Source organism: Anomalospiza imberbis, chromosome 29, assembly GCF_031753505.1.
Source record: "Anomalospiza imberbis isolate Cuckoo-Finch-1a 21T00152 chromosome 29, ASM3175350v1, whole genome shotgun sequence".
NCBI classification, from domain to species: domain Eukaryota; kingdom Metazoa; phylum Chordata; class Aves; order Passeriformes; family Viduidae; genus Anomalospiza; species Anomalospiza imberbis.
Genome location: NC_089709.1, coordinates 882011 through 905756, shown reverse-complemented (window position 1 = coordinate 905756; position 23746 = coordinate 882011). Strand labels below are relative to the sequence as shown.

The 23746-nt window shown below is 65.3% G+C and overlaps 1 protein-coding gene across 6 annotated transcripts; it reads right to left on the bottom strand.

The window, feature by feature from the left end:
* Positions 1–89: 89 nt before the first annotated feature.
* ARHGEF2 (Rho/Rac guanine nucleotide exchange factor 2) lies at positions 90–17881 on the bottom strand. 6 transcript variants are annotated; one of them, XM_068174921.1, is made up of 24 exons: positions 17794–17881; positions 17578–17623; positions 16789–16900; positions 8823–8973; positions 7108–7175; positions 6937–6997; positions 6544–6673; positions 6355–6464; positions 6137–6283; positions 5039–5289; positions 4712–4837; positions 4343–4460; positions 4002–4259; positions 3717–3793; positions 3465–3634; positions 3210–3277; positions 2378–2566; positions 2121–2222; positions 1973–2037; positions 1824–1865; positions 1655–1705; positions 1052–1444; positions 702–888; positions 90–607 (listed from the first exon to the last, which is right to left on the bottom strand). In XM_068174921.1, exons 3-24 carry the CDS (start codon positions 16804–16806, stop codon positions 531–533), a joined length of 2859 nt encoding a protein of 952 aa, XP_068031022.1. In that variant the 5' UTR covers positions 16807–16900; positions 17578–17623; positions 17794–17881; the 3' UTR covers positions 90–530. The 6 variants fall into 6 exon arrangements, with proteins under 6 accessions (XP_068031022.1, XP_068031020.1, XP_068031023.1 ...); XM_068174919.1 differs by having other exon boundaries at positions 6937–7000; positions 17794–17879; XM_068174922.1 differs by having other exon boundaries at positions 1052–1426; positions 6937–7000; positions 17794–17879.
* Between the last annotated feature and the right edge of the window lie 5865 nt (positions 17882–23746).

The following is a 23746-nucleotide window of genomic DNA, read 5'->3' as shown; positions in this document are numbered from 1 at the left end:
GATGAGAGACCCCCGCCCCAGCTGCTGCGTGCCTCCCCCAGCCTCCCCCCACCCCCTTCATTTTGGCTCCAAACTCTTCATTTTCAGGATTTTCCAAATCTTTTTTTTTTTTTTTAATATATTTTTCATTTCTTTTGACCTTTGTTTTTACAGTTAATCCGCGGGGACCCCGTCCCTCCCCGCCCCACTCTTGGGCAGCCCCCCGACACCGTGGTGGGGGGCGGGGGGTCACTGTCACCGCTGACCCAGGAACGGGAGGTTCCCCCCCTCCCGGGCCACCTCCCGCACCCCAAAACATCCAAATAAATAAATAAATCCCAGCGGGAAGAGGAGGGACACGATGTCACCCCTGCCCCCCCCCGGGCTGGAGTAGGGGAGGGGGCGACTGGACCCCCCCACCCCGTTCCCATAAGGCTCCCGTGGGAATAGCAGCGTCCCCATCCCGCTTTTCCCAACGCTCCCCACAGCTGGATCCAGCCCCCGGCGTGTCCTGGGGGGAATCGTGGGGTGCTGGGGGGGCTGCGGGGTCCCTAACTGTCCCCGTCGCCCTCCTTCAGCTCCTGGCTGTTCTCCACCTCCTCGGGAATATCCTGCATCCTCAGGAAATCTACGGGAAAAACTCCAGGTTAACCCCCCCCCGCCCAAAATAAAATCGGGACCCCAGGGTGGGATCTGCCCCCCCCCTCCAATCGGGGACCCACCTCGGGGGCTGGCGGGGGGGGAGTGGCGGCTCCCCAAGCCCCCCTCGTCCTCCAGGAGCACGTCCAGGGTGTCCTCACCCTCCCGCAGCCGTTCGGGGTCGGTTCCCCGGAATTCCAGCTCGTCCCGGGGGCTGGGGAAGGCGGGGGGGTGGTACGGGAGGCTGGCGGGGGGGCTGCCGTGGCTCAGCTGCCGGGTGGGAACAGAGCGGGTGGGGGTCAGGCCCGAGCCCCTGTGCCCCCCACGCGTGTCACAGCCACCCCATCCCTCACCCGCGGCTCCCGCCGGGCCGGGCCGGGCCGAGCCCGCTCACTCCCGGTGCCCCCGGTGCCCCCGGTGCCCCCGCGCCCACCTGCGGGGGGGTGAAGCTCAGGTACAGCGCGTCCCCGGCCGGGAGGCTCCTGCGCCGGGGCTCGGCCGCCCGCCGGCCCCGCGGCCCCGCCGGCGCCCCCCGCGCCTCCTGCAGCTCCCGTTCCAACCGGGACCGCTCCCGTTCGCTGTCCCGCAGCCGCGACTCCAGCGCCGCCGCCTCCTGCGCCCGCTCCTGGCACAGCTGCCGGCAGCGGCTCAGCTCCTCCTGCACCAGCCCGTGCTGCCGCTGCAGCAGCGCCAGCTCCGCCCCGGGGCCCGGCTCCGCGCCCCCGGTTACCGGCACGGCCGGCTGGGAGCCCCGCCGGGGCCGCGGCCGCTGCAGCCCCTCCGGCAGCTGCAGCTCCAGCAGCACCTCCTGGTGGGTCAGCTGGACCTGCGGGGGGAGCGGGGTCAGGAGCAGGGAAGGGGGGGAAAGAGGAAAAAAAAAAGGGGAAAAAAGGGGGAATAGGGCAAAAGGGATCAGGGGGGAATGAGGGGAAAGAGGGGAATGGGAAGGGGACAAAGGGGGGCAAAGGGGGGAAGAGGACAGGGGGCAGGATGGATTTGAGCAGGGGTACCCCCTCGTCCCCCCTCTCTGTCCCACCTGGAGCCGCAGCAGGAGCCCGTACAGGTTCACCAGGCGCTGGTTGATCTCCTGTGGGGGACAAGATTTAGGGGGGCAGGGGGGGGGTGAACCCCAAGTGCCACATCGGGGGGACACCGAGGCACCGTGGGGTGGCCACCACCCCCCAACCCCAAAACCCTTTCCTCACCTCCTGGGATCCCCTCGGCGGGACCTGGTTCCCATTCCCGTCCTGCGGAGAGAGTGAGGTGACACTGAGGGTCCCAGTGTGGGCCGGGGGTCCCCAGCTGTCCCCCCCTGTGCCCTCCTGTGCCCCCCTGTGCCCCCCCCACAACTCACCCGCTGCCCAGCATCTGGATCCACCCGGAATTCCAAGGAGCCGTTGATGCTGCCGGAGTCACCGTCTGCGGGGGAAGGCTGGGTGAGCCCCAAGGGGGTCCCGGGGGTCCCCCCCAACCCAGCAAACCCTCCCCGTGTCCCCCCTTACTGCTGGCGCTGGGGCTGGGGCAGCTCTCGGCCTCGGGGGGGTTGTTCTGGTTGTGATCCCGATCCCGGGTGCATCCCGTGAAGATCTCCTTCAGGCACTCCACTGTGGGGGAAAGGGCAGCCTGAGCCCTGCCTCAGTTTCCCCATCCTGGAGCATCCCAGAACGTCCCGGGAGCATCTGGAAGTCTCCGTCCCACCCCAGAACATCCCGTACCTCCCCTTCCCACCCTGGATCGCCCCATCCCGGAGCTCCCGTACCTTCCCGGATGGCGTCGTGCAGCAGCACGTCCCCGCGGGGGCCCCGGGCGGGGTCCCCGGGGAAGGGGGTCCCGCGGGGGGCTGAGGGGGACTCGGAGCAGCCGCTGCCCAGCGCCAGCATGTCGGCAAAAATCCCAACCTTGTCCTCCAGCAGCGCCGCGATCTGGCGGTCGTGCTGCTCCATCCGCTCTGGAGAGGGGCAGCGGGAATTGGGGGTCAGCGGGGATGGGGTGGGGAGGGATGGGATCAGTGGGATGGGATGGGATCTATGGGATAGAATGGGATCAATGGGATGGGATCCATGGGATGGGATCCCATAGAATGGGATCAATGGGATGGCATCAGTGGGATGGCATCAGTGGGATGGGATGGGGTGGGATCCATGGCATGGGATGGGATCCATGGAATGGGATGGGATCAATGGGATGGGATCCATGGAATGGGATGGAATCAGTGGGATGGGAAGGGGTGGGATCCATGGGATGGGATGGGATCAATGGGATGGGATCCATGGGATGGGATGGAATCAGTGGGATGGGAAGGGGTGGGATCTATGGGATGGGATGGGATCCATGGAATGGGATCCATGGGATGGGATGGGATCCATGGGTTGGGATCCATGAGATGAGATGGTATGAGATGGAATGGGATGGGATCCACGGGACGGGATCCACGGGATGGGATCAACGGGATGGAATCAATGGGATGGGATGGGATCAACGGGATGGGATCCATGGGATGGGATTGAATCAGTGGGATGGGAAGGGGTGGGATCCATGGAATGGGATGGGATCCATGGGATGGGATGGAAGAAACAGGGATGAGCCCCCACCTTTCAGCTTCCGCAAGGATGCTTCGGTCTCCGTCTCAATCAGGGGAAAATCCTGGCGGCTTGGACAGCTGGGAGGGCCGGGATGGGGAGGGGTCAGAGCCAGGACCCCCCCAGCCCCACCACCCCACACCCATCCCCTTCTCCCCTCCAGATCCAAGCACCCGCCAGCACCCACCCTGTAACCATGGGCCCCCCAGCGATTCCCAGACATCCCGGGGGGTTCCCGGCTGTCCCCAAATTCCCGGGGACACTCACAGGCTGACGGCCTGCTGGATGACCTTCATCCAGTGGTTGCGGTCATCCCGGGAAGCCGCGTGCACCTCGTACATCTCGGGCGGGGCCGCGCTGATCAGGAACATCCCCTTCTCCTGGTTGGCGATGTCCCGCACGATCAGGTTTTGCAGGGAGATGACAGCCGGCTTGTCCTGCGGGATTGGGGAGCGCCGGGAATGGGGAATGCTGCCCCAGAGCCCCGGTGAGGGTCGGGGTGAGGAGGGGGCAGCTCACCAGCATGGGGAAGGTGTATTTCTGGTCCTTCTCTTGCAGGAACACCAGCACGTCCGTCATCAGTAGCACCAGGACGTCTGGGATGAGCCGGGGTGAGTGGGGGGGTTCACCTCGCTGAGCACCCCCCAAATCCCAGGGCTGACCCCCAGTTCAGCCGTGGAGAAGAGAGGCTCAGCCAGCATCCTGCTCCACGGGCATCCCCTATCTCTTGGGTCCCCCACTCCATGACAGCTTCCCCAGTATCCCTGGACATCCCCCAGTCCCCTTTTTTCCCCCACTTCCCACCTTTGAAGCGCCCGGCCGCCGTTTTCCAGAGCATCCCCCCACTGTGCACCAGCTTCCTGCGGAGCAGCTCGTCCCTCCCGAAGGCTCCGGGGTGGTTGTCCCAGAGCAGCGGCACCTTGGCGCGGGGATCCACGCGCCGGAAAACGTCCCAGAGGCGCCCGCGGAGCTCCCACGCGTGAACCTCCTCGTCCACGGCCGAGAGCAGCTCCTTCACCAACCGCAGCGCCCGCGACAGGTCCGCGCAGTCCCCTTCGTTGTCTGCCAGCAGGGGAGGGAAGCTGGAATTCCGGCCCCGCCCCGCAACGCGCCGGGTCCCAGCCCCTTCCCGCCCACGCCGGTACCTTTGGAATTCTTGAGGATGCGCTCGATGAGCACCGGGTACTTGGTGATGCGCTGCGTCACGAGCAGGATGCACTCGGGGACGCCGTGGCGGCGGAGGAGGGGGGACCGTGTCACCCGCTGGGAGGAGAGAGGGGACACACCGTCAGCAGAGACCCCCCCTCCATCAGCGACCCCCCCAAAGCAGAGACCCCCAGAGCTCAGTGAGGGAGGGACACAAGTTGGGGAAACTGAGGCGCGCGGCTGGGAGAAGGGTTTTCCGCTGGGGCACAAAGCCTGGAGCGCGCAGGGGGGACCCCAAGCCCCATCCCGGGGGTCCCTGCAGAGGATGGAGACCCCGATGCCCAGCCCGGGGTCCCCACGGAGCCCACCCGGATGAACTGCTGGAAGCGCTTGTCCCGGGCCAGCAGGTCCTTGTACTCCTTGAGCGCCTTGGTGTGCTTGCTGCAGAACTCGGCGTAGGCTTTGCGCAGCTGCTCCGCGCTCGGGCCCGAGAACTTGGCAGCGGGAACGACGAGGGGACATCAGTGAGTGCGTCCCCCCTGCCATCCCTGGGCACCCCCACCCCAAAGCATCCTGCTTTCCTGTAACCCATTCTCTGTCTCCCAGGTTCCCCGCTACCCCCCCTTGTCCCCTAAAATCCTCGTCCCCCTGTATCCCGTCCCCCATATCCTGATTTTTCTGGTCCCCCCGCCCACCTGGGTGACGAGGATGTCACCGAGGCGGTCGATGACGAAGTTCTTGTTGCTGTCCTGGGCCAGCGATTCCCGGCGCCGCTCCAGGAGCTGGGCCAGGAAGCGCTCGTGGATGTGGCTGAGCTCATCGAGGCAGGGGAAGATGCGCTGGACGGTGCCGGGGTCCAGCTGCAGCTCCTCCAGCATCGCCCTGCGGAACAGGGCGCCCATGATCTTCAGCGTCCGCACGTGGTGCAGCTCCGTCTGCATCAGCTCTGCGGGGGCACGGCGCGGTCACCACGGGGACTGGGACACAGCCCCGGGGACAAGGACAGCACCCCCGGGAAAAGGACACACCCTGGTGACAGGGACAGCACCCCAGGGACAGGGACACACCCCTGGGGACAGGGACAGCACCCCCGGGAAAAGGACACACCCCTGGTGACAGGGACAGCACCCCAGGGACAGGGACACACCCCTGGGGACAGGGACAGCACCCCAGGGACAGGGACACACCCCTGGTGACAGGGACAGCACCCCCGGGGACAGGGACACACCCCTGGGGACAGGGACAGCACCCCAGGGACAGGGACACACCCCTGGTGACAGGGACAGCACCCCAGGGACAGGGACACACCCCTGGGGACAGGGACAGCAACCCCGGGAAAAGGACACACCCCTGGTGACAGGGACAGCACCCCAGGGACAGGGACACACCCCTGGGGACAGGGACAGCACCCCAGGGACAGGGACACAACCCTGGGGACAGGGACAGCACCCCAGGGACAGGGACACACCCCTGGGGACAGGGACAGCACCCCAGCAACAGCACGGAGGGAGCAGGACCCCAGGGACAGCCATCCAGCCTGGCCCCGTGTCCTCATAGCTGCATCCCTGTCCCTGCATCCTCTGTCCTGTCCCTTTGTCCCCATTCCCGCTTCTCCAACCTCTTCCTGTGTCCCCTGTCCTGTCCCCACGTCCCCCATGTCTGCATCCCCACCCTCGTGTCTGCCCCACCCCTGCGTCCCTCTCGTGTCCTCACATTCCCCATGCCTTTAGCCCTGACCTGCATCCCGGTGTCCCATGCCTGTCCCCGTGTCCCCTGGCCCCGTGTCTCCTCACCGTAGATGACGTCCTGCCGCTTCATGACGTCCATGCGGTGCTGCTGCAGGAAGCTGTTATCCACCGCCAGGCTCCAGGAATCCGCCTCGAACTCCTTCCCATCCGCCTCCAAATCGCTCAGCAGCTGGCTCAGGATGACGTCGGGGCCTGCAGGTGCCATCAGTGGGATACGGGGTCCCCGTGTGTCCCCCATCCCCGCGTCCCCGCGGTGTCCCCACCTTCGTCGATCAACGACTCCACCGAGAGCGTCCGGTTGCGCATGTTGAGGGAATCCGTGGACTGGGACAGGATCCGCCGGATGCCCAGGGGAGAGTCATCGTTGAACGTCCTGGAGGAGGGGGTGGGACATGATGGGGGCGCTGGGGACACCCCCAGATCCCCCTGTCCCCCTCGTTTCCTGCCCTTACCCCGAGATGTTGGTGGTGGAGACGCTCTTGGAGAGGGACAAGGAAGGGCGGCCGCGGCGGGGCCCCAGCAGCGTCTGCCGGAAGCTCTCCGAGGGGTAGATGGCAGAATTGGGGCGTTCCCGGATGGCATCTGGTGGGGGGACACGGGGGGTCGGTGCTGGGACCCCCCTGTCACCCCCCAGGCTGTGCAGGGACAAAGGGAAGGGAAGGGAAGGGAAGGGAAGGGAAGGGAAGGGAAGGGAAGGGAAGGGAAGGGAAGGGAAGGGAAGGGAAGGGAAGGGAAGGGAAGGGAAGGGAAGGGAAGGGAAGGGAAGGGAAGGGAAGGGAAGGGAAGGGAAGGGAAGGGAAGGAAAGGGAAGGGAAGGGAAGGGAAGGGAAGCTCCCCCCACTCACTCTTGTTGCGCAGGGACACCGACTGCAGGGCTGAGCTGTTCTTCAGCAGCGCCGCCTTCTGCTGCTGCGGGGGAGCGGAAGCGTCACTGTCCTCGCGTGTCCCCAGTTCCCGCATCCCCCCCTTCCCTCATTCCCCACGAATCCCTCGCCCGCTCGTGTCACCGCGCTCACCTTCTGCTTCACCTTGGTGCAGTTGGGCAGGGTGTCCTTGCAGCGGTTGTGGATGGTGACGTTGCAGGCTGGGGGACACGGAGAGGTGACGGAGAGGCCACGGGGACCCTCCTGCCACCCCTCCTCCTCCCCCGGATCCTGGCAGAGCGACGGGAGCAGATGTGGTGGGAATGCGGGTGGATACGGATCGCCCGGAGCTGCAGCTGCCAGGGAGCAGCTGCCCCAACCCCGAGGGCACCGCGCCAGACCGGGGCCACCAGCGCCAGGGAGCTGGGATGTGCCAGGGTGGAGAAACCATCTCCTGCTCCAGGCAACAAACCCGGGAGGAACCGGGCTCTGGGAACGGGCACTGCGGTGCCCATGCGGCAAAGCCACCCCAGAAAAGGCGTCTTGGAAAAGCCACCATGGCACAGTCATCCTGGCAAGGCCACCCCAAAAAAAGCCATCCCAAAAAAGCCACCCCTGGCAAAGCCACTGCGGCAAATCCAATCTGGCAAAGCCACCCCAGCAATCCCGCCCCAGCAAAGCCACCCCAAAAAAAGTCATCCCAAAAAAAGCCTCCTCAGAAAAGCCACTGCGGCAAAGCCACCCCGGCAAAGCTGCCATGGAAAAGCCACCCCAGAAGAAGCCACCCTGGCAACTCCACACTGCAAAAGTCACTGCGGCAATGCCACCCTGACCATGCCACCACAGCAAGTCCATCCTGTCAATTCCATCCCAGCTATTCCACCCTGGCAAAGCCACTGCAGCAAAGCCATCCCGGAAATTTCATCCTGGAAAAGCCACCCTGGCATTTCTGCCCTGGCAGAGCCAACCTGGAAAAGCCATCCCATCATATCGACCCCAGCCCTGCCACCCTGGCAAAACCATGATGGAAAAGACACTCCAGAAGAGCCATCCCAAAAAAAAACCACTGCAGCAATGCTACCCTGGCAACTCCACTCCGGAAAAGCCGCTCTGGCAAAGCCATCCCAGCCATGCCACCCTGGCAAAGCCACTGCAGCGAAGCCACTGTGGACATGCTGCCCTGGAAAAGCCAACCTGGCAAAGCCACCCCATCAAATCCTGCCCTGGCAAAGCCACTCCATCATATCCACCCTGGCAATGCCATCCCATCAAATCCACCCTGGCAACGCCATCCCATCAAATCCTGCCCTGGCAAAACCACCCCATCAAATCCTGCCCTGGCAAAGCCACCCCATCAAATCCACCCTGGCAAAACCACCCCATCAAATCCTGCCCTGGAAAAGCCACTCCATCAAATCCACCCAGGCAATGCCATCCCAGCCATGCCACCCTGGCAAAGCCACTGCAGCGAAGCCACTGTGGTAATTCTGCCCTGGAAAAGCCAACCTGGCAAAGCCACCCCATCAAATCCACCCTGGCAAAACCACCCCATCAAATCCTGCCCTGGAAAAGCCACTCCATCAAATCCACCCGGGCAATGCCATCCCAGCCATGCCACCCTGGCAAAGCCACTGCAGCAAAGCCACTGTGGTAATTCTGCCCTGGAAAAGCCAACCTGGCAAAGCCACCCCATCAAATCCACCCTGGCAAAGCCACCCCATCAAATCCTGCCCTGGAAAAGCCACCCCAGCGATGCCACCGTGTCACCCCTGCCCTGGCACATTCCCCATGGCAAATCCCCCCTGGCAACCCCCTGGGGGCACATCCAGCTGGAATATCCCTCCCGGCTGCCCTCCCCGGGCACTCACTGGGGCACACGAGCGCTTCCTTGGCCGTGATGCTCTTGTTGCAGGCGAAGCACATGGTCATGCCGGACACGGAGATGGTGGTGAAGAGGTGCCCGTTGGTGTAACGCGCGTCCTTCTCCTTGCCCTCCTTCATCCTCTCCTTGTCCTTGCCCTGCCCGGACAGCGGCACCGGACGCCTGACGGGGCTGCGGCACCGCGGCCGCCCCGCGGCTCCCCCCGCCGGCCTCGGGACGCGGCTCATGGCTGCGGGGAGCCGGGCGGGCTGCGGGAGCGGCCGGTGCCCCGCGGCTCCCGGGGGGTCGCTGGGGAGCCCGGAGGACGGGGAGAGACCACCCCGCTCCCTGCGCTCGCTGCCGCTTCCCAGCATCCCGTCTCCACGGCAACCGGAGGCTGCGGGAGAGATTTCCCCCCCGCCCCGGCACGGCCCCCCCGGCGCCAGCCCCAATGGGGACGGGGTGCGGGGGCGCAGCCGGGGGGTGACGCTGCCCCGTGGGGGTTGGGGACATCGTCCTGCGCCCCTCACCACCTATTTTTAGCCAATCTTGGGGGGTTTCACCCTTCTTCCCCTCTCAAAACGGGGGGGTCGGGAGCCGTCTGAGCCCCCCACGGGGATGGTTTGGGGTGGGGGGGTCGGTTTGGGTTTCCCGCACGGAAACGGGGAGCGAGTCGGTGTCACCCCGAGTGTCCCCGTGCTCGCCTCGGACCCTCCCCCCGCCGTGCCCCCCCGGGCACAGAGAGGCCTTTGTGCCCCCCCTCGGCACCCCCGCGGCCCCGGCCGTGCCTGGCACCGGCAGGTCGGGGCGCTTGGGGCGCCAACCAACAGCCCCCCACAACGGCGGCGCTTCGGGACCCCCCCAGTTCCCCTTCCCAATCCCCCACCCCGATGCCGAAGGGGGTCCCACTGTCCATCCCTGCTCCCGACCCCCGCTGAGGGCTGGGGAGAGGCTGAGGGACCCCCGGGGGGAGAGGGAGGGGAGGAAGGACGGGGACAGCAGCGGGACCCCATGGGCACCTTTGGGACCCCTGGGAGGGAGCGGCAGTGAGACACCAGTGGGACCCCCAGTGATGGGGACCGGCACCCCAGTGTCACCCCAGTGTCACCCCAGTGTCACCCCGGTGTCACCCCGGTGTCACCCCGGTGTCACCCCAGCGGCACCCCGCGTCCCCGGGGGGCGCGGGGGGCTCACCCGCTCTCGGCTCAGGGGTCCCTCCGCCTCCCCGTCCGCCGGGAACGGGGCGCAGGAGCAGCAGCACATCCCGGACCCCCCGAGCCCCGGCCCCCCCCGACCCCGGCGGCGCCTCCGGCCGCGACATCGGCAGCGACATCCGCCCCGCGCGCGATTGTTCCCGCCCGCTTGTTTGTTTTCCTTTGATTTTCTCTTTTTCTCCGCCGGTTTTGTTTGTTTTTCTTTTATTTTCCTCCGTTTTTCATGATTTCTTTTCTTTTTTTTTTCCCCTTTCCCTCCCTTTATTTGCTTGCTTTTATTCTTCTTTCATTTTTTGTTTTTTGCTTTGCTTCCCCTTTATTCTTTTCGCCCTCTTCCCCCTATTTTCCCCTTTTCCTTCCCTCCTCTTTATTTCCTTTATCTTTCTGCTTTTCTTTCTTTTTCCACCCCGATTTTATTCCCTCTTTTATCATTCCCCACTTTTATCACCTTCCCCCTTTTTTACTGTTTCTCCTTTTTTTATGCTTATTTCCCCCTTTTTACTGCATTTTCCTTTTTAACTGATTTTCCACCTTTACCGCTTTCCCCCCCTCTTTTCCCCCCGTTAATTTTCCCTTTTTTACATCCTATTTTCCTTTTTTTCCCCCCACTTTTTTATCTCTATTTTTTTTTTGACCGTTTCCCTCCTTTTTCCCCCTGACTTTTTTTTCTCTTCTTTCCCCGCTTTTCTCCCTTGCCGATTTCCGTGTTTTCCTCCCTGTTTTGGGCCCCCCCCCGCGCCGCGAAGGAAACCGAACCGCGCCAGACAAAGGCGGGAGCCGCCGCCGCTTCCTGCCCGCCCCGCCCGCCCCGGGACCCCCCCCCGCTTTGGGGGTCCCCACCGACCAAAACCCTCAGGGCAGGGGGGGGTCACACCCGCACAACCAATGCCGCCCCCCAAAAACCCCAAAAAATCACCCTGGGAGAATTTATGGGGGGGGTCCCTCATCCCCCGCCACTTCTGCAGGGAGGGGGAACCACCGCAGATTTGGGGGGGTCTGGGTGAACCCCGAGCGGGACAAGAAGCCCTAAAAACCACGGGGATGGGGGGGGGGGGGAAGCGGCCGCGCCCCTCCCGCGCCCCCCAAAACCCCCGAGCAGCGGAGACCCCCACGCAAAGACCCCCACCCCGTCCCCTCCCCGAACCCCAACCCCGCCGCACAAACCGGGGTGCCGGGACACGCGGCTGCTCCGTGCGGGGAATTTTGGGGTCCCCGCACTTCCGACCCCCCCCCCCGCCTCCCCCCCCGGCGCTGGGGGCGGAGGAAGTTTCAGTGCTTTAAATAGAGACGGGGGTTTTTGGGTTCCTGTCCCGGCCCGGGGCCCCTCCGCACCCGAAAACTCCGCGCGGAGCTCGGGAGGAGTTTTTGGGGTGCTGTCAGAGCCTTCGGGGCCACCCCCACCCTAAAAGCGGCATGGGGCGTGAAGCGGGGAGCCCCCACCCCAAAACCCCCAGAGCTTTGAGGGAGCTGAGCCCCGAAACGGCGTCACGGAGCTGCCGGGGAGGGGCCCTGGCCTTTTTGGGGGCAGTCCCCCCCTTTTCGGGGACAGCCCCCCCCTCCTGCCGCCCCGGCGGCGAACAAAGCCACGGCCGAGGCAACAAAGACCCCGCTGGGCCGGGGTGGGAAACACGAGGGGACACCCGGCTGTTCCTCCCCCCCCCCCCAAAAAAAAACCACCCCCAGGCCCCCTGAACCCCCAAATTTACCCCCTCGGAGGTTTGAAGCCCCCGGATTTAGGGGCGCAGCTGCGGAGGGGAGCACTGGGCTAGCGGGACCCCCCCTGAGCTGTTTGGGGGGGCTCCGGGGAGGGGTCGCTGCCAGGAGCCCCCCCCCAAAGGCAGGTGGGGATCCCCCCGGGAAGCCGCGGGGGGGGGGGCGAGGAAATAGGGGTGGGGGTGTCCCCAAATGTCCCCCGCAGCCGGGGTCCCGCTGCCTTTGGGGATCCCTTGGGGGCCGCCCCGTCGGCGGGGGGGGGGTCACCCCGACCTCCCGACACCCCCCCGCCCCCCCCGGCCGTGGGTGGGGCGAAAACGCCTCGGACGAAACTTTTTTTAAACAAAAAAACACCATTTCCACCCCCCCCCCCGCCCCGGGACTAACAGCCACTTCCCCCTTCCACAAAACCACCCCCGACCTCCCCAAAACCACCCCCGAGCCCCCCAAACCCCCCCCCCCCGAGCTCCCCAAACCCCATTCCGAGGTGGGGGCACCCCCAAACCCCCCCGCTGCCCGCAGGGCTCAGGCCGGATCAACTCCGAGCATCCAAGCGCGCTCGGGGCGGGGGCAGCGGCGGCTCCGGGGTCCCGCCCTCCCCCCCAAAAAAATCCCCGTTTTGGGGGAAACTCGGGTCCCGGGGGGGGGCACAGAACATCGCCACCCCCCCCCCCCCCCCCCCCGCAGCGCGGCCTCGCCCGAGCACGGCGGGCACACAAAGCCCCGCGGGGCCCCCCCGAGCCCCCCCCGCCCGGCGTTTCGCCACGCCGGCATTGCCACATGCTCGCCGCACCCCCCCCCCCGCGCACCCCCGGTCACGGGGGTCGGAGCCGCGGACACGCTCCCGGAGCGCCCCGTGCCTCAGTTTCCCCAGGCCCGAACTCCCCGCCGGGCTTTGTCTCCATGAAAAGCGATAAAATTGAGGTGGGGGGCGGGGGGGGGGGGGGGGTGTCCCTAAAATTTTTTCCCCCCTCCCGGCAGGAGGGGAAGGCGACTTCCTCATCCTCATCCTCGCGTCACCCGGAGCTTCGGCCCCGGCGGAAAGGAGGATGAGGGAGAGTCGGGGCGAAGTTTGGGGCGGCGGAGAAGTTGGGGGGGACGGACAGCCGGGGGTCCCCGGAGCTGCGGGGGTCGGGGGGGGTGCGGGCAGGGGGTGCCACCACCCCCCGATGCACAATGGGGGGCCCCTCGCCCCCTCCTCGCCCCCCGCCCCGTTCCATCGGGATCCCCGAAGCGCGTAACCCCCCCCCCCCTACAAACACCCCGAGCATCACCCCGTGCCCCCCAAAAACCCCCAGATCCCCTCGGCCGCCGGGGGCAGGGCAGAGCCCCCCAAATCGGGGTGAGGGATGGGGTGACCCCTCCCCAAACACGAGCAGGGAGGGAAGAGACCCCCCCCACCCCCCGACCCCAAGAAGGGCTGGAAAAGGGGGGACCCCGCCCGGGGGGGGCTGCGCTCGCCGGGACCCACCTTGGCGCGATCGCTCCTGGCTCGCGACAGCGACTCGATACGGGACATAATCCAGGGAGCGCTCCCGGCTCCCTCCCGGTGCTCCCGGTCCTTCCCGGTGCCCTCCCGGTGCCTCCCGGCTCTTTCCCGGCTCCTTCCCGGTCCCTCCCGGTGCTCCCGGTCCCTGCCCGGTCCCTGCCGGTCCCGCCCTCCCGGGGGCGGGTCGCGCCGCCCGCCGGCCTCGTGCTGCCCGCGGGGCCTTTGTTCGCGCGGGGTCCCCGGGACCGGCCGGGATCCCCGGGATCCAGCCGGGATCCAGCCGGGATCGGCACCCCGGAGTCACCCCGCGATCGGCACCGCGCCCTCCTCCGGGATCGGCTCCCAAGAATCCCAAGGGATCAGAGTCCGGACTGAGCCCAGCTGTGGCCACCGCAGCGAGGGATCTGTGTCCCAGCATCCCGAGGGATCTCTAATCCAACATCTCGAGGGATCTGTTCCAGCCTCCCGAGGGATCTGTAATCCAGCATCCCGAGGGATCTGTAATCCAGCATCCCGAGGGATCTGTTCCAGCATCCCGAGGGATCTCTAATCCAACGTCCCGAGGGATCTGTAATCCAGCATCCCGAGGGATCTGTAATCCAGCATCCCGAGGGATCTGTGTCCCAGCATCCCGAGGGATCTGTAATCCAACATCCCGAGGGATCTGTTCCAGCATCCCGAGGGATCTGTAATCCAGCATCCCGAGGGATCTGTTCCAGCATCCCGAGGGATCTGTGTCCCAGCAGCCCGAGGGATCTGTGTCCCAGCATCCCGAGGGATCTGTAATCCAGCAGCCCGAGGGATCTGTTCCAGCATCCCGAGGGATCTGTAATCCAACATCCCGTGGGATCTCTGTCCCAACATCCCGAGGGATCTGTAATCCAGCATCCCGAGGGATCAGCCCCCTGCAGCCACCCCAGATCACAGCCGGCATCCCTCGGGATCGGTCCCCAGACTCATCCCGGATCACCACCCAGCATCCCTTGGAATCGGTCCCCGGAGTCACCTCGGACCATGCCCAGCATCCCTCGGGACCGCCCCTCGGAGCCCCCCCTGCTCCGGCCCCAGCAGCCCGGATGTGGCCCCAAGTCCAGCCCTTCCTCTCTCGTGCCTCAGTTTCCCCCCTCACGCAGTCCCTGGAAACCCCCGACCTTTGGGAAGGTCCCTGTTCCATCCCAGTGCGGCACCAGGACTGGAATCCCAGAAGGAAGCAGCAAATCCCAAATGGAATTCCACCCCTCCCAAAGCCCCCGGGCCCTGCACAACCCAAAGCGCCGTTTTGGGGTGACACAAATCCCAGCCCTGCTCTCCTCCATTTTGGGGCTTTTAGCTCCCAACTGCAGCAAATCCAGGCTGGATCCTTCCCGGGAGAGCCCCTCCACGGGTGCTGCCGCTTCCCTGGGGATGGAAAGTTGGGATAAAGGTGCTGTTTCAGGAAAATGTTGCATTTCCCCGGCTTGGGAGAGGCCCTGGCAGCGGGAGCTGGGCTGGTGTCACTCTGTTGAACATTAACTCCACCAGGATAAGCCAGGAGTTATCAGATCAGTCCGGCTCCCGGGCTGAGCTAACGCTCCCGGTCCCAGCTGTGGCTTTTTGGGGATCCCAGAGTCCCCAGGTGTGACCTGGGCAGCCCCAGGACAAAGCCACCCCCTGCAGTTCCGGGGTGCAAAGGAATTAAGTGTCCTTTTATCCCGCATTTCCCATCCCGGCGGCTCCGAGGGGGACGGGAGCGACACCTCCAGCGCTGGGATTAATGAATAACCAGGGAAAGGCTGCGGTGCCCTTGGAGAGGCGTCACCGTTCCCGGCTGCCTCGGTTTCCCTGTGGAAAACAGCGGCCGTGGAAGGGGAACGGGAACAAATCCCCTGGGAGAGGGATGGGATGCAGCACTGGGAGGGTGGGATGGCCTTTCCCGGGGAAAAGTTGGGATCCAGGAAAACATCCAAGGCCAAGGCCAGGATGGGAGCAGATCCATGGAAGCCTGGGCCTCATTTCTGACTCATTCCCACCTCATTCCCGACTCATTCCCGGCTCCTTCCTGGGCTGCCAAGGCTGGATTTTAATTAAACTGAGCATTTTAATTAACTCGTGGTCACCAAAGCGGAATCAAAGCCTCGGGGGCCCCCGGAGCCGGGGGTGGGGGAGGACGCGGTCAGACTCCCCCTTTCACCCACATTCCCGATTCTCATTTCCTCCCGGACGCACCCGGGGCCGGGACTCGCTTCTCCTCCGCCCTTCCCGGCCGTTCCCCCAAAACAGCCCCAAAACCACCGGAGGAAGCCCCGGAGAGGCCTCCGGATGCTCCGGGGGTGGGGGGGGGGGGGCGCTTCCCACGTGGATCCGCACGGGAAAGCCCCACGGGGGCCGAGGGGAAGCCGTGAGAACGGGGAACGGAGCGGGGGTTCCGCTCACAGGGGACCCCCGGAGTCACCCCAGCACCGGCCCCTCGGCAGAACCTCCCCCCGGGGATCCCCGGTACCGGATCTGGGGGCTCTGCAGCCCCCCCCGGGTCCCCTGGGCTCAGGGGGTGACGCGGGGACCCCCCAGGAGCCCGGGGGTGGCCGTTCCCACGGGTGGAGCCCCCCAAAGGGGCCCGCCCTCCCCCACGGGATTATTATTTCTTTTCCCGAAATAGCCGTTTCGGGAAGAATATTTCTTCCATGTCCCGCTGTTCCAGCCGGGACCGATCCCTTCCCGCCCCCATCCCCATCCCGAAACGGAACCGGAGCCCCCCCCCCCAGCTCACCCCGACTTCCAGGCGCCTTTTCCCTACAAAACCCCAAACAAATAATCAAGTAATCCTAACAAACATCCCAGCGAATGCCGGATCTCAGCCCGTTCCGGCCCTGCTGCCCTGCTGGGATGAGGCTGGGGCCATCCCGCCGGGCGGTTCCGGATCCCGCGGCTGCTCCAGGCGGGATTTGGAGCCGGGGGGGGGACGCGGGGCCCCCCCAGATGGGAACAGCTGGCGGCTAATCCGGCGGGAAGAGCGGGAGGAGGAGCGGGAGGAGGAGGTCAGGGATTAACGGCTCCGCATGGCGGCAAATCGGGGCCGCCCGGGGGGGGCCCGAGCGGGGTTTGCCCCCTCCCCCCCCCCCCAAAACCGGGCTGGGGTGGCAGCCACGGGGACAAAGCCACCGCCGGCCGCTGTGTCCCCTCGTGCCTCAGTTTCTCCCCCTGAGCCCCCCAAAACGGGGGTGTGGAGGGGGGAACCCCGCGACACCCCCGAGTCACCAAAGCGTCTCAGGAACAGGCGGGAGATGGGAAACTGAGGCACGGGAGGGGAAGGAGCAGGAGGAAAACGTTCCCGAGGAAGGGACGGCCGCAGGAAATGCTGGGATGAGAGGAGGGGAGGGATCCGCTCGGGATCCCTTCCCTGAGCACATCCCGCATTTTCCTCTCTTTTAGATCCCAACATCTGGCGAACAGCGAGCGACGGAGCCGGGCGGGAGACGGGAAACTGAGGCACGGCAGAGCATCCATGAACGCATCCCGTTATCCCGTTGTCCCGCCGCGCCCGCGGAGCCGATCCCGCCCCGCTCCCGTTTTTTCCCTACCTTTGTCTTCCCGGTCATCCTGCGGATGAAGCTGAGGGTCCTGTCCAGGGGGGTCCCTTCCCGGCCCGGGGGGGTCCCCGCCTCCCCCGCCAGCCGCTCGCGGCTCCCGGCGCTGCAGGAGGAGGATCCCGCTGGACAATCCCGCTCTGTCCCCGCCGGGAACGGGGAGGAGCGTGCGTGTCCCCTCCCCGCTGCCACCACAGAGCCCCCTCTGTCCCCCCCAGCCTCCTCTGTCCCCTGCCGGGGCCCCCCCACCGTGTCTCTGCCCCCTCGTTTGGGGAGCGGGGAGGGGGTCCTGGGTTTGGGGGGTCCCCCCCTGTCCTGGGGGGTCCTGGTTCCTTGGGGACATCCTCGGAGGGGGACAAAGCGCCCTTGGAGCGGCCAAATCATGCCGGGGGGGGGACAAAAGCCACCCTTGGAAGGGAACAAACCCCCCTTGGAGAGGACAAATCCCCACTGGGGGGGACAAATCCCCACTGGGGGGGACAAACCACCCTCGGAGACAAATCACCCTCGAGGGGGGACAAGATGCCCTCGGCACGGGGACAAATCACCTTCAGAGGGGGACGAGCCACCTTTGAAGGGGGAAAAGCCCCATCCAGCGTGTCCCCATCCCTGTCCCCGTCCCCAAACCCTGTCCCTGTCCCCGCGGGGCTCCCGGGGTGACGATTCCCGGGAACAGCCGCCCTAATGAGGACGGGAATGGGCTGTGACAGGCGCGGGGAGGGGACAGGACAGTGCGGGGCCAGGCAGGGGGACAGGACAGAGAGGGGACACGAGGGGACTCACCCGCTGAGCAGGCTCTGCTGGGAGGCGAACGGGGGAATTTCGGCAGCTGGAAAAGGGAAAAGGAGTTTTAAAAAGGGTCGCGAGGAGCTGCCGGGGGCGGGAGGGGGGTGATAATTAACAGCGGCGGCAGCGCCATCGATTCTGGGTCGTTAGCGGGGAGGTCGGAGCAGGGACAGCGCCGGGGGGACACGAGGGTCCCGCGGGGGACAGACTCACCCTCCTCGCCGGGGACACTGGCGATGACACCGAGCGACGCGGATTTGAAGCGGGACCAGCCCCGGGAGCAGAGCCCGGCCCGGGGCGCCGGGAGCCTCCGCGCGTCCTCCTGCCAGTGGGGACAGCGACAGTGGCACCGCCACCCTCACCGGCCCCGTCAGGGTCCCTCCCCGACATCGGTCCCCAAAAGGATGCTGCTCCCAGGGGGCAGGGCTGGGAAGGAGCGTCTTGGTCCCTAAGGGACTCCGGACGGTGGCAAAGCCACTCGTGGTGATGGCAAAGCCACCCAGGGTGATGGCAAAGGCGCAAGGACAATGACAAAGCCACCAGGACTGCGGCAAAGCCACTCAAGATGATGACAAAGTCTCTCAGGACAATGGCAAAGTCACTCTGGGCAGCGGCAAACCACCAGGACAATGGCAAAGCCACCTGGGATGATGGCAAAGCCACCCAAAGTGATGACAGGCTCGCCCCAAATGATGGCAAAGCCACTCGGGATGACGACAAAACCACTTGGGGTGATGACAAAGCCACCAGGACGATGACAAAGCCACCCAGGATGGATGGCAAAGCCACCAGGATGCGACTTTCTCGCAGTGCTCCCCTCCCCGGCGTCCCCTGTCCCCTCCCCCAGCTCAGGTGGGCACTGGGTGACCCCGGGGTGACAGGAGGGTCCCACCTGTGCCCGCCTCACATCGGCCTCGTCCTCCTCGTCCTGCGAGAGCAGCGAGTCCAGCTCGTCGCTGCTGTGCACCAGGGGGGCTCTCCGGGGGTCCCGGCGGCGCCGGCAGAGCCCCCCCAGCTGCTCCGAGCTGGAGCCGAGCTCGGGGCTCCCGCTGGGGGTGGGGGGACACGGGGACCGTCAGCTGAGGGGACACCCCCAAACCAGGACTGGTCCCCGAGGGGTGAGCAGGGACTTTGGGGTGTCCCCACCGAGGCAGGGATGCGCGGAGGATCCCAGTCCCTGGGTTTGGGGGGCTCGGGGACACAGGGAGATCCCCGAGCCCGCTGGATTTGGGGGTCGGGGTTGAGGGGGGCGGGGGGATGGTGACACGGGGGGTCCCCCCTACCTGAGCTGGTCGTAGCCCGGGATGCCCCGCGGGTCCTTCCCCGGCTCCCAGCTGTGCCGGCGGAAAGGGTCCAGGGAGCTCCGGAGCGTCCCGGATCTCCTCAGGGACACCCTGGGGATTCGCTCTTCCTCCTCCTCCTCCTCCTCCTCATCCCAGGCCGTGCCGGGCTCCAGGACGGACACGCAGCGGCGCCTCGGGGGCGGGAGCCCCGCGGGGACCCCCCCGCAGGGCTCTGGGGTGACTTGGGGGGGCTCCAGGACGTGGGGGGGCTCCCGGTGCCGCTCAGGGCCGGACGCTGCGGGAAGGGGGCGCGGAGGGGTCGAGGGGGGGGGTCCAGCCCAGCCGGGAGATGAATTTGGGGGTCTCGGCTGAGCCCAGCCCCCCCACCAAGGGGCAGGGGGACATTCCCGTTCCCGGCCGTGTCCCCGCGGCGCCGGAGGGTCCCCAACGCCCCCGGGGGGGCCGCGACACTCAATGCCCCCCCTCCCCACCGAGGCTGAGCTCTCCTGGTTACTCATTAAACTGCCAGGAATTCGGTCGGGATGAGAGCGGCTGGGAAGGGGGATGTGGAGCGGGAATGGGAATGGGAACGGGAAATGGGAATGGAAAAGGGATTGGGATTGGGAATGGGGAACGGGAAATGGGAACGGGATATGGGAATGGGAACGGGAAATGGGAACGGGAAATGGGAATGGGAAATGGGAATGGGAAATGGGAATGGGAAATGGGAATGGGAATGGGGAATGGGAACAGGAAATGGGAACGGGAAATGGGAATGGGAATGGGGAATGGGGAATGGGAAATGGGAACGGGAAATGGGAATGGGAACGGGAATGGGAAATGGGAATGGGAACGGGAAATGGGAATGGGATTGGGAATGGGAAACGGAAACGGGAAATGGGAATGGGATTGGGAATGGAAAAGGGATTGGGATTGGGAAAGGGATTAGGAATGAGAATGGGAATGAGAATGAGAATGGGAATTCTCATGAGAAAAGGATTGGGAATGGGAATGGGAAAGAGAAAGGGAATGGGAATGAGAAAGGGAATAGGACCCCCCCGCCCCAGGGACACCCTGCAAGGATGCAGCTCATCTGAGCCCCCAAATTCCCACCTCCTGAGGGGAGGGATAAACCCCCCCGAGTGGGGAGAGGGGGCCGGGGATCTGGGATGGGATCTTGGATGGGACCTGGGGTGGATTTGGGATGGGAACACGGTGAGGTTTGGGATGGGAGTTGAGATGCAATCTGAGCAGGTTTTGGGGTGGGATCTGAGATGGGATCTGGGGGATTTCAGCCCCTAAAAGGCCACATGAGACTGGGAAACCCTTGGGAATCCTGACCCCCCTTCCAAGATCCCGACATCCTCTGAGAACCCCAACATTCCTCCCAGAAGCCCGACACCCCCTGAGCATCCCGAGCCGGCTGCTCCTGCTGGGATCCCCTCCTCGCCTCGGTGCAGGTGGATCCCGGGCTGCTCCCGGTGGATCCCCCCGATGATCCCCGTGCCCCAGCCCAGCCTCACATTCCCCAAATCCCGACAGCATTCCCGAACTGGCACATCCTGCCCCAGCCCTGGCCAGACTCACCCCGCTGGGGACAGGGAGAGGACTGGGATGAGCTGGGATGAGCTCAGCCGTTTTCCTGTTTTTACATTCCCAGCCCGGTCAGCTGATTTAAAAAAAAAAAAAAATCGCTTTCCTTTGTGGATCTGCCCTTGGATCTGCCGGGGATCGGCCACAAACGTGGAATAATAAATATGGAAGCATAAAAAAAAAAAGAGGAGCGGAGCGTGGCCATCGCTCCAGGGCAGCTCCCACGGGAAAACCACGGGCACGGCTCTTCCCGAGAACCCGCCAGGCCCCCGCAGATTTTGGGGCTCATCCAGGTGCACAAAAGCAACCGGGATGTGCCGGAGCTTCCCAGAACCTGGTGGGAATCTCAGGATGCGAATCCAAGCTCCGGGGCAGGGAAAGGGAAAGGGAAATCCCGCGGCAGCTCCCCCCAAATCCCGATCCTGGGGGCAGCCCCCGAAATGTTGGTGGAGAGCGGCCGGGAGTGGCGGCTTTGGATCCCGAACGGGATGCGGGAGCAGCGGGATGACGGCGGACCGGGAATTTCGGGAGCTGCTCCGAGCTGGGAACGGCCAAACTCATGCCCGGGGTGGGGTGGGGTGGGCCGGGGTCGGCTGTCCCCAGTCCCGGGGGAGGGGACGGTGGGGACCCATCCCGCCCTTCCCAGCGGCTCCGTGGGGCCGGCCGGGATTCCCGCCGGGAGCGGCGGCTCCGGAGGCGGCTCGGAGCCGTCCCGGGGCCGGAGGGGCTCGGAGCCGGGGGTGACGCGGAATGGGGGAGGGGGGCAGCGGCCGCCCAGGATCGTCCGGCACCGTCGGGGAGCAACCGGCGGGGGATCCCCATCCCGGGGGTGTGGGAATGGCCCCCGCGGCCGGGACACGGCGCCGGTGGCCCGAGGGACCGGCTCGAGGGCCGTGACCTCGGGGGGACGGCGGGGGGACCGGGGCGCCCTCGCCGTGTCCCGTTGGAGCGGCCGGGACACCGGGGAAGGGGCTGGGCGCTGGCCCTGGGGTGGCCTCGGAGGTGGCAGTGGGGCCGAGGGGCTCAGGGGGGACTCTGGGGGGACGGGGTCGGGCCGTGCCCAGGTCACCCCAGGTCACCCCAGGTGAGCCCGGACCTACCTGCGGGTGACGGGGGAGGTGAGAGCTCGGCGCAGCCCGGAAATCGCCAATTCCCTGCGACTCCCGACTCCCAGCCCGGAGATTCCCGGTTCCCGGGGTCCCAGCCCTGCGCCCCCTCCCCCTCCCTCTCCTCTCCCGCACTCCAAACAAACCAGGAGCCACTTGGCCAAGCAGATCCTTTTCCCTGTTAACCCTTTTCCCGCAGATCCGGGGGTGCCGCTCCCTCTTCCCCCCCTCCCCCACAGCCCTCGGCACCCCCCGATTCCCTTTCCCAGCGGGTTTCAGGGATCAGGAACAGCCCCCGCGTCCCCCTCGGGTTCCACCTGCCCCTTCCTGACTCCCGGAGATCCTTCCCATGGGATTTATGGATAATTCAGCTGGGCACCCCCAAAGCACCGCAGGGCAGGGCGGGGGTGACTCCGTGCCTCAGTTTCCCTGCCCCAAAGGCAAGAATTCCTTCTCCCTAACCCGGAATATTCCCACTTTTCCAACCCGCTGCCGGCAGAACCCCACATCCAGGGGGCTGAACCCCAAATCCAGGGGACATCCCCACCTTGTCCCGGGTCCAGACTGATCACACACCTTGGACAATCCCAGCACAGCCGGATCCAGGCGGGATTTCATCTCCTGGGAAAAGCCAGCATGGAACGAGTCAATCCCGGCTGGATCGGCTCCATCCCGCTCCGGAGGCACCTGCGGGCCCTCAGAACCCCCAGGGGGAAGCAATTCCCACCTACCAGGAATATCCGGGAGCATGGAAAAGCTCCGGGAGCGCGGAAAGCTCCCGCAGCCTCAGCCGGGGTGTCCCGGCGCCGTCCCCGCCAGCAGAAACGCCAGGAAAATCCCAAATTCCCCCCGCCCCGGAGCCAAGGTCGGGCTCCGTCTCCCTGCTGGATATTCCTGGGGGTTTGTCCCGCCGCGAAAGTGTTTGTTTAAACAAACGGGCGGAACCGGGACCTTTGCGCGGGACTCGGGAGGTGCCAGGAGGTGACACCTCCCGGGACCCGGCGGCGGCTCCGAGCCCTGCCCGCCCCCGAAGCTTTTCCAGGGATTTTGTCGGGAAATCCCTATTCCAGGGATTTTTTTTTTTCCCAGGGCGGGGAATGAGCCTTTCCCCAGGTTTTTGGGGTTAAATTTTGGCTCCGCGTTTCCTGGTTGCGCGGGTCCGCCCCGGAGACCTCCCCGCGCGCGGTGCTTGTGTGCATAAACCTTTGGAATTAGGGCGGAATTTGGGAAGCTGGGGCTTAAATTCCTGAATGGAGGCGGGAATGGGGTCTTTGGGTCCTTGCCAAGCCAAGCCGTGATTCCACGGCAGTACAAAAACTCCTTCCAAGGAGCCGCGACCCCAAAATGCCGGAAATATTCCAGGTGGAGTCAGCGACCTCCGAGGTCTTTTCCAGCCTGAATCATTCCATGATTTCCAAGGGGATTCTGGAATTGGCTCCTCCTCACCAGGGTGCCCTCGGGGGTCTCATCCTGCCCCATCCCACAGCTCCACCTCCCGAAATCCAGAACCAACATTCCTGGTGCCAGGATTTGGGATACAACACGGACAACTCCCTTTCCCAACAAAACCTGCCCTAAACCCCAATCCAGCTGCTGGGAATGAGCCACCCTCGCCCTTTTTCCAGCTCTAAATCCCAAGGGAGTGGCACCAGGAGCCGGATCCCGGCGGGATCATCCTTACCCCTCATCCTGGTGAGGAGATTCCCGGCACTCCGATCCTCCCGGCACCTCGGATCCCACCGGCAAGGGAGGGGTGGGACCCGGGGGTGAGGAATTCCAGCCCCGGGACGTTGTTCAGGGACAAAGGGACACTGTTCCCTCGGGATCTCCATCCACCAACACGGAATTCTTGGCTGTGGGGTGACCCGAGCCACGAAATATCGGGGTTTTTTTTGGGGGTTATCTCCAAACATTCGCGCCCAAATGTTGGAATTTTGAGGCAGCGAAAGGCAATCTTTTATTTGCCATGGAATATCCGCAATTCCAGCAGCGTCACACGGAGGGAAATCGATGTCCGGCATCGCAGCAGCTCCGGAGGGAGGAACCCACGATCCCTGTGATCCTGGTACCCGATCCCTGTGATCCCAATGACCCTGGTACCTGATCCCTGTGATCCTTATACCCAGTCGCAATGATCCCGGTGATCCCAGTGATCCTGGCACCTGATCCAAATAATCCCTGTGA